The 14,871-nt window shown below is 32.8% G+C and overlaps 1 protein-coding gene across 14 annotated transcripts in view; it reads left to right on the plus strand.

The window, feature by feature from the left end:
• Positions 1-14,871, plus strand: part of RBMS3 (RNA binding motif single stranded interacting protein 3) — a 631,961-nt gene that overhangs the window by 178,089 nt on the left and 439,001 nt on the right. For all 14 annotated transcript variants that reach the window (XM_006905714.3, XM_015597384.2, XM_025039137.1 and 11 more), the window contains one exon: positions 11,831-11,889. In XM_006905714.3, the coding sequence (XP_006905776.1) occupies positions 11,831-11,889 (59 nt within the window). The remainder of the gene's footprint in view (positions 1-11,830; positions 11,890-14,871) is intronic.

Raw genomic sequence — 14,871 nt, forward strand, 5'->3', positions numbered from 1 at the left:
TGGAGTCAGTTTCCTAAGCTAGAAGAGTCTTCTCCAGACCTAATGTAAATTGCCTCAAATTGACTAAAATAATCTAGAGTCAGAACATTCTAAGAACCAAGTATTTGGAAACATGAGTGCCCTTTAGTCATTTTCAGTTGCTATCCTTGGCTGTATTATATTTAAAGACAGACAGATAGACAGACACACACACACACACACACACACACACACACACACACACACACTGAAGATTCAGCTTCAAAGCATGGTGAATTATAGAGACATAGTGAGACATAACATTACATTTTCTTCTTTTAAAAAATGAGATCATATTTTGGAACTAGTTCATAACTCACTAGAGTTCCAGTATATTGATTCCTTGTAGAGCAGGAAGGCATGCCTAAAAACTTCGCCTAATTTAGATTTGTCCATCCAGTTTTATTAAGGCAATGTTTAGTAATCTGTAAAACTTAAACATCTTACTCACAGATAATGATGATATTTTAAACTCAGTAGTTTGGAAAATGTTTAAAAAGTCTGCCACATTAAACACCGGTAAGATCGAGGAGGAACAACTATTCTGTTGGCGATCCACCAGTTTGGGAAACGTGTGTTCTGTACGCTTCGGCTATCCCCATCCTGATCATATAGCCTAGTAAAACTCTTGCACATTTATATTGATAAATTGATATGAAAAGATTAGTAATAGCAATGTTTATCATGGCAAAAATAAAGGGATATGTGTGGATAAACCTAAGTGAAAACAGACAGCAGCTCTGATAAACCAATTATAAGTAATTTGTTCAAAGGAACACTGTACCCCAGTGAAAATGAAAGAATCACAGCTCCTTGCACCAATATGGTTGTATTCGTGACTTAAAATGTAAAGTGAAAATAAGTAAAATATGTAAACTATGATTCATTTAAGTAAAGTTCTAATATGAGCAAAACTAAACAGTGTATATCATATATACATGATAAAATAATAGAGAAAAGCAAGGGATATCTTATTTCTCAACATGAAGTGGTGGTTTTCTATGAAGAGAAGTGTAGAAAATGCAGTTGGAGAGAGACAAGCAAGATATTTCAGAATTACAATCAATAATTTATTTCTTAAGCTCTGTGATGTGTGTTCCCCTAAAAATTTTTTACAGCTTTTACATGTTATAAATAACATTTCACATATTTATTATTCATCTTATAGAAATACTAATATATTTATATAAATAAAATATAATTTAAAGTAATAAGCATCTATTATATAAAATCATTATATAATTCAATATATAATTAAAGTTAGAAAATAAACTCATTTTAATTTGAATTGTGATAAATTCAATATTCTGAATTATAGTAAATTATAACACAAATAAAGCAAGACAAGGTTTGGATATAAACAAATTAAAGTTTAAAAAACTTTGTGACTAACTCTAAACTTTTACCTTTTAAGTACAACATAGAAAATGATATGGAAAAATGATGCATATTTAAATTTTTTAAATGTCTGTTTTTAAAATGGAATTTGATAGTAAATACTTTAAAATACTCAACTGTCATATAATAGGAAATTCAAATCAGTGTGTTGACAACTTTAAATAGAAATATTAGTTATTTCTCCAGCAAAAATTAATTATTTTCTCTTAGTGACCCTGCTGTAAAGACTATAGGAAGAGGCCTTTTTGTAAGCACGCATACTCAAAGACTCTCAGAAACACAAAGCTCTCATGCTTTCTAATATTATTTTTTAAGAAACATGTCATTTTCAGGAGAAAGCATTAAATGTTACCTCAAATGATAATTGTAGCATTACTAATTCTAAAATGGCCGGTAGATATATACATTGATAGGTGTCAGCTGCCCACATCTTTCTCCTTTTGAAGTTTCTTGATATGCTGACATACTCTGGGTCGATGATATATTATAAACAAACAAACAAACAAAAAGGCAGTAGAAATGCAGTAGATGAACCTTTCTGAGGACATTCTTTGGTATTGGTAACTATTCACAAAAAATAAGGTAATTAGTTCATTAATTAAGTAATAATAAATATTCCTTTATAAGTGTGTAAATTATAAACCACCCAATGATTATCACTAGATTTTTCATACCAGCTTGTTTATGTGTGTGGCTTATAGAGTTAACATTTTCTAATAGTACTGAAAGAACTTTTATGTATGTACATTGATTTTTGTATTGCTTATACTTAAAACGTGTAGAAAGGCCTTAAAAACGTTAGTGCTAGATGCAAAATTATGTTAGTAGTATGATTATGTGAAAGCATAAACAAGAAAAATAGTATTTTTGAAAAAGAAATTAACCAACATAACAAGTGTTTGTGTAGTAAGATTATAAATAATTTTTTCTAATTTTTTCCATATTTTTCAAATCTGATTTTATGAGATATAGTCTCTCTATAATGGAAAAAAAAAATCTACTTATTAAAATGTCAGCTCTCAGGTGAGGAGTGGGCTGAAGGCTGTTAATAGAAATTTAATTTTATGGGTATGAAATGTGGCTTTTCATTATATTTTAATATAAAGGAAAGTGGAAACAATTATGTTCCCATGGCATATGAAAAGTACATATCATTTAAACATATCAACTTTTACTTTGGTTTACCAGTGGTTAGCTTTAAGACAAGTAAACAGAGGCCACCTCCTGAACAGAATTTACTGTTGTTACATCTTATCTGTGGGTGAATTCCCATTGTATATAGTATTTGAATAAACCCAATATATTTATCCATTTTATTATTGTATTTTTTCCATATTTTTCAAATCTGATTTTATGAGATATAGTCTCTCTATAATGGAAAAAAAAATCTACTTATTAAAATGTCAGCTCTCAGGTGAGGAGTGGGCTGAAGGCTGTTAATAGAAATTTAATTTTATGGGTATGAAATGTGGCTTTTCATTATATTTTAATATAAAGGAAAGTGGAAACAATTATGTTCCCATGGCATATGAAAAGTACATATCATTTAAACATATCAACTTTTACTTTGGTTTACCAGTGGTTAGCTTTAAGACAAGTAAACAGAGGCCACCTCCTGAACAGAATTTACTGTTGTTACATCTTATCTGTGGGTGAATTCCCATTGTATATAGTATTTGAATAAACCCAATATATTTATCCATTTTATTATTGTTGGTCATTGCGTTGTTTCCAGTTCTAGACTGTTGATGAACATCCTTATACACTGTTTTAATACAAGGAAAAAGAAATGGCTTCTCTAGTAATTTTATATGTTGTGAGTCTAAGAAAAAAAGTTTCAAGTTTAAGTTTCCTTTTAAGCTAATTATTTCCATAGGAATTAACATCCTCATTGTTGTCTTTCTACAACTTTTATTGAACACCTATTCTCTGCTGTCTTCTGTGTAATGTCTGGGTGACACAAAGGAAAGCAGATCTGTTCTCAAGTAGCTGTCAGAAATAAATCTCTGCTTCTCGTACAGTGGGGAGGGTGCTATGATGGAGGTAGCACTGGGCACCTTAAGAGAGGGGATGCTCTTAATTCAGCTAAAATAAAGATGATGTGTGAAATCTTCCTGGAGGAGACAAACTGATATGAGGCAAAGGAAGCTGTGAGTACAGAGGCAGGAAGAAAGAAAGAAAAGTTTTGGCTGATGGAATTGCATTCTATCAGGGAACAGTCTGGAAACTTCCAGTAATCAATTTTGGTTGGATTTCAGGGTTCACATTGGGGAATGATGAGAATAGAGACTAGAAAGAGAAACTGCTTACTGTCCACCCTAGCAGATATAGTATAAATATATTATATAAAGTGATCTTAGATTTTTTTTTTTTACTAAAATGAATTGCAACCCAGTTGAGTATATTATACATATGATGTAATGATAATGTAGAATTAATTTTGGTGTGAATAGTGTCTGTAATGGACTATTAAGGTATAAGTAAATACATAAAATAAGAAGAATAATTAATCACAATGCACTCGTCAGGAAGTGATTAACGTTTCTTCTTCATTTCTTATTTGCACCACAGTTATGAATAACTGGTTTTATCTTTCCTGGAGGAACACTACCACATCATCAAATGTTTATTGTGTTTCCACTAGGTGTGCATACTCTTTGCACCATAAAATTATATAAACCATGGAGTATCTCCTTAAGTATTATGGGACATGATCTGTGCTTAAACACAAGACTCATAGTCAGGTATTTCAAGAAAGTATGAAAATGAGACAGTTGTGATAGTATAGATTTTACGTTATACTGTGAGCATCATAATGAGCATTGTAGTGGAACTTAAAGATCCTATATTCAAGTCTTAGTAGATAAGAGTGCATTAGGTAAAAAGAATTCATAAGAAGACATGGTAATCTTCCTTGCATGTGGGAAGCATGAATTTTTCTTGAATTTTTCCTTTAGCCCATGACTTTCCCAAATGGTACAGACTGAAAAAGTGTGATAGGTGTGTTCTTTGTCATGCAAAACATTGTTCCCAGTGGAATGAAAGAAATGCACAAAGGGATGTGGGGGTGTGTATCTGTGTACACCTGCAGTCATAGTTGAATGGGTGAAGGCAAATGAACCAGAAGTCACTGATAATTAAGATGAGACAGCATTGCATGAATTTTGCAATGTACTCACTTTCTTAATTATGTTTTTCAGAATCTATTTATAACATCAGCCTGAATTTTCTGACCATTAGGTAATAGAAAGATTGAGCATCAACCCAGCAACTACAGTTTTTGACTATCTATTATAAGATTATTATTGAACTAGAATGCTTAAAATGCAATCTTTTATTGTCTTCTCATATATATATTTTACATATAATTTTAAAAGCATTATGGATAATACAGAATCTATAAAACAAATATCTGCACAAAGGTACTTGGACTGCATCAGTGATTTGTGTTAACATGAATAATTTGAATATCCATTTGGCCAGTGGGCTTCCTGCTATGCAAGGACTGAATCTTTTGGGGTGACAGAGCAGTTTTATCCAACATTTCTCAAAACTTAATGCAAAGAAATCAATGTGCCGACAAAAATGGCTGTGTTCTCATCTATTCGGGTACTTTGTTTTATATATTTTGGGGATTAAGAAGATTAATTTAAATTAAAATTGGGCTTGATTTTCATCTTTTCTGCTTTTTGTATATGTGAGCTTTTGAAAACTGAAAATTACCTTCATTAGACTACTTCTTTCTATGTTATACATCTTTTTTTTTTTTTCTGATTTTCTCATTGTGATTTCGAATTCTTTTAAATGAAGCAGTGGTATTCTTGTATTATTTAATTACAGAATTTTTTTTAAATGTTATGAAGTTCAGAAAGATTCCACAGACAGCTCAAAACTATCATTCTTTTACATACAAATCTCTCTGGGAAATAAGCTATTGAGTTCATTGCATTAGGCACTTCCTCATACCAATAGTAAAAACTGAGTATTCATTAAAAAGCTTGGAACAGCTGCTATGTAGGAAAATTCTCTTTTTAGTATTTTATGCCAGTATTTTTTTCCTTTAGTGTCTTTTTAGATTTAAAATAATATAATGCATTAAAAAAATTACGGTAAAGATTTTAAAACTAATTCTTAGTTTGGCTCTTGAGTGATTTTATAGCTCATTCTCTTTTGAATGAAATAAAGTAAATGTGCTCAATGTAAGACATAAAAAGAGATGTATCATTATCAGGAGGATATGTACTTTACCATGTTGCAAAGTGAGAGATATATCTGGGCTTAGATATACTTGACTCTTATTGCCATCCCGATTATCTTGTCTGGTGAGAGGTGTGATATACTGCATTCACTCATTTCTTTATTCTTGCAACAAACATTCATTGAGTGAGCCCCGTGTGTAAGGCCAGGGATATAAAATAAATAAGATCTATGCCTTACCCTTTAAGAACTCATCCTCAATATTAGAATTTAAAAAGGTAAAATATATTACAATACAGTTTTGATAAAATATTACATTTTTATCATTAATACAGTTGATGACACAATACACTCTCTAATAGAGATATGATCATTGCCCTGTTGGATCATAAGCAGCATTGAAATGAGCTGCTTGAGGAAAACAGAAAATGTCAGTTGAGCTGGGATGAGGAAAATGAGGGTAGCAACAAAGAAAATTTGGGAGGAAATCAGAATGAAAGTACTAAGTGGTCCACATCAGGATTGGGAACTACTATTTTAATAGCAACATCACGAGACTTTTTTGAGGACCTGATTATGGACTTTGGTACTGGGGGGTAAAATGAAAACCAAGAGTGTTCTCTAAACAGCCGAATTCCACTGCTCCTGAAATAGGTCCCTCCAAATGATCACATGTGCTGGGCATTTGATGCAGTTTTCTGTTACTACTATGGAGGCAATCCATCATGTTAGGATTTTTGGAATCTGAGTTTTGATGTCTTCTCCAAACAGCAAATGTAAATTCTGCTGTGAAGTGATGTTTTCCATTATGCATGCAATTGATGTTAGATTCACAGATGTACTGGAATGTGCTAAATGTTGTGAAGTCATAAGCTTCCTTAAGGAATGAGTTTTTTGGAAGCGAGTTCTAACAGTCAGTAATAAATGTCTGGCTACATTATTTCCAATGAATGGTGGTCATTTTCCTGCCTTTTAGAGGACTAATGATGTCCAATGTATGCAAAAGACTTACAGATGTTTTTGTGGCCCCATGACTGGCCAGGGGACTGGCTTTGATCCAGGCTTGTTCACTAGGCATTAAGGACACTGTGATATCAAGGAAAGACTATGGATTTTGTAGCCAAATGCACCTGAGTTTAAATATAGGCAATATATCTCAATTGCTATGCCAACTTGAGCAGGTAACTTAGTAAATCTAACTTTAACTTTTCATCTTAAAAACAAGAATGATAATATCAACTTACTAGGTAGTTGTGAGAATTTGGAATAAGATATATAATGTGCTCTGTGTAGTGACTAGCACATAGCAAGTGCTTAATTAATGGTATATATACATATATATACACATATATGAATATATATACATACATGTATATAAATGCATATAAATGTAGTCAAATCATTTGGTATTTCTGAACTGCAGAACTTTTCTGGTCCATAAAAATTACTTAAAATAAACAGAGTTTTATAGAGGTTTACTATGCATCAAACTCTATACTGGATATTTTGAGGTTAATCAGAAAAGCATAAAACATTATATAGACCCCTGAGAAATCAATGCTAGGCAATTTTATTCAGGCTGTGAGCACAATAGCTGGTGGACGTGGAAGTCAGAACATGCAGTTTACCCTTGAAGGACATATATTATTTAGAAAGAGAAGGGCAGCTGGAAGTCATAAGTGCTGCCACCACAAACTGGCAGTTCTCAGGCTCAGTGTACCTAGAAGAGACATTTTATTTGGCCTTCACATTAGCATCTCCGAATACCAGAGAATGAATGAGCCATCTAGAAGTAGGCGAACAACCACATTTTCTAAAAGGAAAATATTTCATCCGTTAAATAAATATAATACCTTTTTCTAGTCTGGTATCAATATAAAAGGCATGTGAGTAATGAGTTAGTTGGGAGTTAATTGACTGCGGAGACTCTACTTTCAGTCTCTGCCTGTATTTTTTGAATTAATATACACAGTGGGTGACTCAGCAAAAGGATTTAAAAATAAATTCTGTATAGAAAGATCCCATCAATTTGATGTCTTCATAATTCATGACGAGTAGGCCCATAAGAGCTCTATTTTCTCTTCAACTTTGGAAAATAAAAGATGCCGTTAGTTTAAATTAGGCTTGTATGTGGAATAAGCATGTGTATCAACAAATATAGTTTGACTCAGATGCTGTATATAATAAATGCCAGAAAAAATGAACTTTTTTTTTTTTTAAAGGTGTAAGGTAAAACTTGTGTTAACAAGCTAGGGTAAAAGTATCTTAAAGAGTTGGTAGATAACACATAAATTTATAAAACTCAGTTATGAAAACTCAAAATATAAGTGGATAATTATTATAGATTGGCTAACTGTTTTACAGAGTACTCTTAAAATATAAATAAAATGTTATTTGGGACCTAGTCATATTTGCAGACTGTGTGGATATTTAGGATAGCTGATGAATATGTAGATATAATGTGAAGTTGCATATTTTTATGTTGAAAAGTGTCCTAGCAATTCTGTATTAGATGCTTCTTACATTGGCTACAGAAGGTACGAAATGTCCATATGGAAAGAATTATGGTATAAAATATGTTCACTTCATTTATTTGTTTCCCCCAAGAAGTTGAAACCCCCAAGGAAGCCGATTGTGGATGATATTTTATCTCCTCTAGCTGTAGGAAATGAAAGCATAGAAAAGTGAATCAGATTTGTCTGAACGCTTCTGGAGCCAGGAGGCACAGGGCTCAGGTGTCTATTTCCAGGCATCAATCAGTAATTTGGTCACATACTTTTCTTTAATATCAGATTTTGCTTTCTATTCATGGGTGGCATAAAGGAAAACTTTCTAAACACTTAAAGTCTTGATCTAAATCCTAACAAGGAGAAGAGTAAATAAGTGAGATAATTTAAGTTTAAGGAATACCTTTTACCTCTGAAATATTTTTTTCTTTTGAAGTGTGTAAAAATGTACCTTTAATCTGTATAGTAGTTTTTCACTCTAGTCTATTAGAATATTTTAATAAAATATCAGGAAAAGAGATTAATATAACTCTTCAGAGGTATGTTATATTGGTAGGTTTTGTGTTTATTGTGGTTTAGGGTAATTAAAAAAATAAAGTCTAAACTTTATTTACCTACATCAGTTGTTGACTTTGCAGAGCATGGAGAATACAGTACCAGTCATGCATAAAGTACCTGTTTGTCATCATGAGTTTAGACATGAATTGGAACCAATGGCCCATTAAATACCTTCTTTTGCTGTTTAAAGCATATTCTAGCTTTGCAAAATAATTGTTAATGCAGAATGTTGTAACTGAGCCAAAGAATGAAATTCCTACACCTTTGGTCAGGGCAGAGGTTGAGTCAAGTACTCTAAGTTGTGTTTTTTTTGTTTTGTGATTCTGTACCATTTGAAAGTCTTGCCTAGAGTGTACTTAGGAATAGGGAAATCAAGAAATAGTACAAGTTATTTTTTGACACACGTGTGTATGTGTGTGTCTAATTTTTTTATTTGTAATGATATTGTAATACTTTCTATGAAATAAAATTATTTTTTAAGAAAAATGTTATTTACTTAAATATTTACCAGTGTTTTCCACAAGAAAGCATTTCATTTTTTTGCTGTAAAAAAATGATAGCCATTTTTTACTTATACTACACTTAATAAAGAAAAAGACTTGCTTGTAATATTGATATAACAGGACAATATGCACACACCATAGGTTAAAAATTTCATTGTGAGATGTAATTCACTATGAGATTTAATAATTTTTAATTTCCTCTTTAAAGGACAGAGCTAAATTTTAATTTAGAAGGTACTTATATAAAAAATTCAGGAATAGCTTTAGCAATCAATTAAGAAGGATTTTTTGTCTTCAGAGTGTGTGTCTGATGTGAGATGATTATAAATATTCTAAATTATTTTTCTTCCTCTGATTTTTACTTCTCCCATACTGTATTAATGGTGCTTTGTGTAGGAAAAAAAGTTTCAGCAAATGTTCCCTTTCTCTACCGTTTCTTTTCTACTGTAAGAAATTGATAATTTTGTAAATGTTTACTTACCTGAGTAGCCAAAATTTAACAAACGTTACAGTAGTTAACTGGTAGGATGATAGGTACCTTGCACTATTGTCAATTGAAAAGACTGTTCAAATATGATATTATTTTACTTGTTATTATCCTAAAAGAGAAACTCGGGATAAAATAGAACTTGAAAGAGAGACTATATGCGTTTTGGGGGAATGGAAAAGGTGGGGAGTGAGGAATTTTGGAGGGATTGGGCTAGGATGATAATAGGCATGAGGTAGTAGACATTTTAGTAGTACTAAACCAACCAAAAAAAGCTTTGAACCTATTGGTATTTGAACCTATTGGTATTTAAGTACAGTGAGGACATAGTTAATAGAATCTCTAACATTAAAAGTAACAATATTAATCATAAATATAAATTAATTTTTAACAAATAACTTTACCTGCCAAATTTCTTAGTGGAAGATTTTGACAGTCTAAGTAGTAATGTTGTAAGCTGTCATTTGGGATGGTAACTTTATTACCCCTTTTCACTTCTTATCTACCTTAGAGAATGCCAAAGACTGGACACTTTTTTATATAGTCGATAACAGGAAGAGAGTAATTTCAAGAAGAGCAAATATTTAATGAGCACTTATTTTATGGCAGCCAAGTTATCAGCAATTTGGATAAATCCTATTTAATCCTCACAATACCCCTATAAGGTAGAGACTATTATTATCATTGTATGCATTTATAAAGAGATGTATATAAATTTAAGTAATCTAAATTAATATTTAAATAAATAGATTTATATTATTGTAGAAGACAAAATTATGCAAAGACCACATAAGATTTAGCCAACCAAATATACCAGGGCTGAATTGAGATTTGAGCCACGGCAGTTAGTTGTCATACTATATTCTTTTAACTACTACTCTGCCATGGAGTATAACATCTACTCTGCCGCCTAAATTATGTTTTCTGCTCCCAAAGAAATGAAGGTTTATTGAATTAGAAGATTTACTATATGTAGCTTCTCTATTTTAGAGGCAGCATGATGTGATAGTTAAGCACTGTACCAAATTTAAGAAAAGGTGATTATAAATGTAAAAGAAACATTGACGATAGGGAGCTTAGTTCATTAATACATGGAATGTTTAATATTTGTCATATATTTTACACTTAGGAACACAGTATTAAAAGAAAACTTGTCAAATATTTTGTGACAATGGCTGAAATCTTGAATATAATGTGAGTTGTTCATACACTTGACACTTAAGTTTTCATTATAATTTCTCCAGGCTGTTATGTTGATTTAGAAGCATCCTTCGTGGAATCCTGAAGAACAGGGTTTTAGAAATCATCTTAAGTCCCATCATTTCAAACTCAGGAAATGAGCTCCAAGAGATTGTTTTTCCCCATATTACCCATCTTAAAGAAAAAAAAAAAAAGCCTAAATTATGTTTTCTGCAAGAGATGATAAAATAATGCATATATTTATGATGTATATAGATATTCATGGTAGAAATTTTGTTGTAGATGAACTACCGTTGGATAACCTGTATCATTTATTTATTTATAGCAAGCATTTATTGAACTTCTATTACCTTTGGTGGCAGGCATTGAGAATACAAAACTCAGTCCTTATCTTCAAATAACTTATAGTATACTATATATCCTTATAGCAAAATAAATAAATATATTTCTATTTATCCTAAGAGCACTGATAGGAAATGTCAGCATTTCAATTTAACCCACTCCCAAATCCTGAAAAGTGATTATTACAATTCTCATTTTTACACCCAAAAAATACTGGTTTGGAGAAGTTCTGTTAAACTGCTCCAGGGTTATAACACTTGGTAAGTGCCAGAGCTGGATGCAAGCCCTGTTTAGCCTGGCACTGAGGTCTGTGCTTTTTTCCACGAAGCCACAGAATGTGATTTACTTTGATCACAATCACATGCAATCCCCTTTCCAACACTTATGATAGTCTGACAGGTTTATTTTTGAAGGCTCAACCCAGTATTACATAGGGAAAGCACATTCTCGAGTTATAGAGAAGAACCCTTGAAAAGAGATCATCCAGGTGTGAAATGGGAGTTCAGAACTTATTTTCGTGGTTTATTCCTGCTCAATTGTGTGTACATCCATGCTCATTAAGGTGTTTTAAGTGTCTTCATTGGGCTACAATAACATGGATTTTTTCCCCTCTCTTTCAGATATGGGAAAATTGTATCAACAAAGGCAATTCTGGACAAAAACACAAATCAGTGCAAAGGTAGGTGTAATGGCATCTGCGCCCTGAGCTCTTGCCCATGCTGTTCAATTGATAGCTCCTCCAAGGCAGAGGTCCAGGCACCCACTGCACAGTGACCACAATGTACAGTATATGGCAAATGTCTTTAATAACGCTGAGGCTTTGATGAGTTATATTTCTAGTAATGTTGCTCATTATTTTTTTTCATTAACAAACAAAACGAAAATCACAAATTAGAGCAAGTATCAAATTGCTTCAGCAAAAAACTGAATTGCCTCCTAACAACTTTGGGTTGTCTGATTTGAATGATATCATCAGTGATGCAAATTGATTTCCTATATAAAAATGAGGAACTCTGGGGAAAACTTCCCCATGCAAAACACATTTTAATTTATCTGTTCTTTAAAGCTTTAGCCACATTTGTTGACTAGGAATGAATTTACTGATAGGTCCAATGTCTGTAAGCTTCAGCTATAAGTACCTTATAGAATCTCAGTATTAGTAACTTATTAAGGCACCTTTTTTTTTTTTTTTTTGGAGGGTGAGGAAATATTTCTGAAGTTATTTGACTATATCTGTGGCTCTTGTTTCTTCATGTCTCAAAATCCCATACTTTTTTTAAGGGTTGCATTAAATTATTTGTGAAATCTCTATGGCCTCTCTTATACAGTTCTTCCTGGAAAGTTGGAAGGCTTCTTGTAACATGTCCTTTGTTGTTCCTTTAATCCAATCTTTTTTAAAATACTGACATTAGGAAGCAGGGTAGAGCCAAGATTGTTCTTAACACTCCCTCTATTTCACATATAAATATAATGTACTTAAATTTTAAGAATGAATACTCATACATTACAAATATATCCTAGCCTATTTGGGTAATGGCAGTCAGATTTAACTCAGCAATTAAAAAAAAATATTTCATGTCTCCTACATTCTTGCAAATATACTAGATATTCAAGATAAAAAATAATAAGACATCATTTCTGTCATCTATTAGCTCAATTTCTAGTTGAAAACGAAACCATCAACTAAAACAGGAATCTAATTCTAATAAAATTATTAGGAACAGTATATCAGTCTAATATCTGTGAGAATACAACAGAGATATCTCTAAGAGGAGTATCCACAAAATACTGTGGGAGAAGAATATAGAGATTCTTTTTTGGGGAATTAAGTTTATAAAACCAAGGCAGAATGGATCAGCTTGGGAAAGGTTGGTGTTCAAGCGAAAGAATTTCAGAATGTAATTGATTAGACCGACATATCTGGAATAGAAAAATGCACAGGTAAGGATATTAGTAGAAAGAAGGAAAGGATCAATTTTGGAGACTAAAAAAGTTATTCTGGATATTTTGAACTTAATTCTGTATGAAACCCTTAAAATTTTTTTGAGCAGACACAATATAATTCTATCCATGCTTTAGAAAAGTTATTCTGGCAAAGGTGAGTGAAATCAAATTGCAAAGGGGAGAAACTAGAGGCAGAAAAAAAGCAATGTAGATTTGAAATCCATAGATCAAGAGGAAAATAAGGAAAGTCACCCAGGCTCTGTTGGAGAAATGGAAAGGGGGTCACCTTGAATGTTTCAAAGGTAAAATTGAACATTCTCTATAAAAGCGAAAGAAAGGGATATATAAAACGAAGCCTACATGTTCAGCTTTCATGATTGGGGAAGGTGGCTGTGCCATTTACTGAGGCAAAAAAGTCCAGAAATAGTAGTTTTAAGTTTTGCGGAGAAGACGATGAGTTGTGTATGGGACATGCTGAGTTAGAGGCCTGGGCATAGTATCCACATGGGAGATGTCAAAGAGGAAGGTACAAGACAGCTCAGAGCTGCAGATGGTGACCGAAATCAAGGGAATAGATGGTTACACCAAAGGTAACTATGGAAGGGGAACGAGGTGGAGTTCATGAGGGTAGGCAGCTGAAAACTGAATCTTGGAGAACATGTAAGAACAAAGCTGGCCCTTGACTAGGGGATACTCTTTACTCCTGGCCTGTGGGAAGCACATAGTATGTTAGAAGCATTAGAATGCTAATTCTATTCCTTCTAGACATGTCTGGCCTATTTCCAAAACCTCTGGGTAAAAATATCTATAAGAACAACCAGGGAAAACTGAGGCACCTAACTCAAGCAGCCAATAATATTGATTGAGCACTCATCAGATGTACACAGGCTTCACAGGCAAGTGACACCTGTGAACCTCAGTAGATCTTATGACGTCTGATAATTGGAGTGATCTATATGAAGGGATCATTCGCTATGCAAAGTTTTGCTCAAGAGTGCAGGTGTCCCTTACCACTGTACGACATTTGTGGCAACAAAAGTATAAATTGCTTACTTGAAAACTGTATTTTTGTGTACTTGTGAGGTTTGAAGAGTAACAGATGTAACTGAAATGGGTTGTCAGAGTTGCCATAAGCAGTTATCTCTTATCAGTGTGGGTACTGATATGGACAAGGGCTGTGGATATTCTCACCTCAACTCCTGACACTCCTATCCATATTTCCTTGTAACTGCTTATTTATTTTTCTCTCTCTCTCTCCAAAGAGACTTTTAAACTCAATGAAGACAGGACCTGTATAATCTACAAAACTTCTTTAAAGCGGGGTCTTGCAGGGAAAATGTCTATTGGGGATCTTAGAAGAAAATATTAGAATATATTTTTCTTCTTTGTTTTATATCAAGTTTCTGTGTGTTTATAATGTATATATAAGGATAAAATTATGCAAATGCATGTTTTGAACAAATAAATATGTTAATATTGGGTTTGCTGCTCCAAAATATTTTTATTCATGGTAATATAGATTTTAGGAGTAGTTTGGAGATCACTTGTCTCAAACATAAAATACACCGATAGATACAGAGGGAGGAAAAGGAGGGAAGGAAGGGGGGAAGAAAGGGAGTCAGAAAGGAAGGAAGGAAGGAAGGAAGGAAGGAAGGAAGGAAGGAAGGAAGGAAGGAAGGAAGGAAGGAAGGAAGGAAGGAAGGAAGGAAGAAAGGAA

This window comes from Pteropus alecto, unplaced genomic scaffold, assembly GCF_000325575.1.
Source record: "Pteropus alecto unplaced genomic scaffold, ASM32557v1 scaffold10, whole genome shotgun sequence".
Taxonomy (NCBI): domain Eukaryota; kingdom Metazoa; phylum Chordata; class Mammalia; order Chiroptera; family Pteropodidae; genus Pteropus; species Pteropus alecto.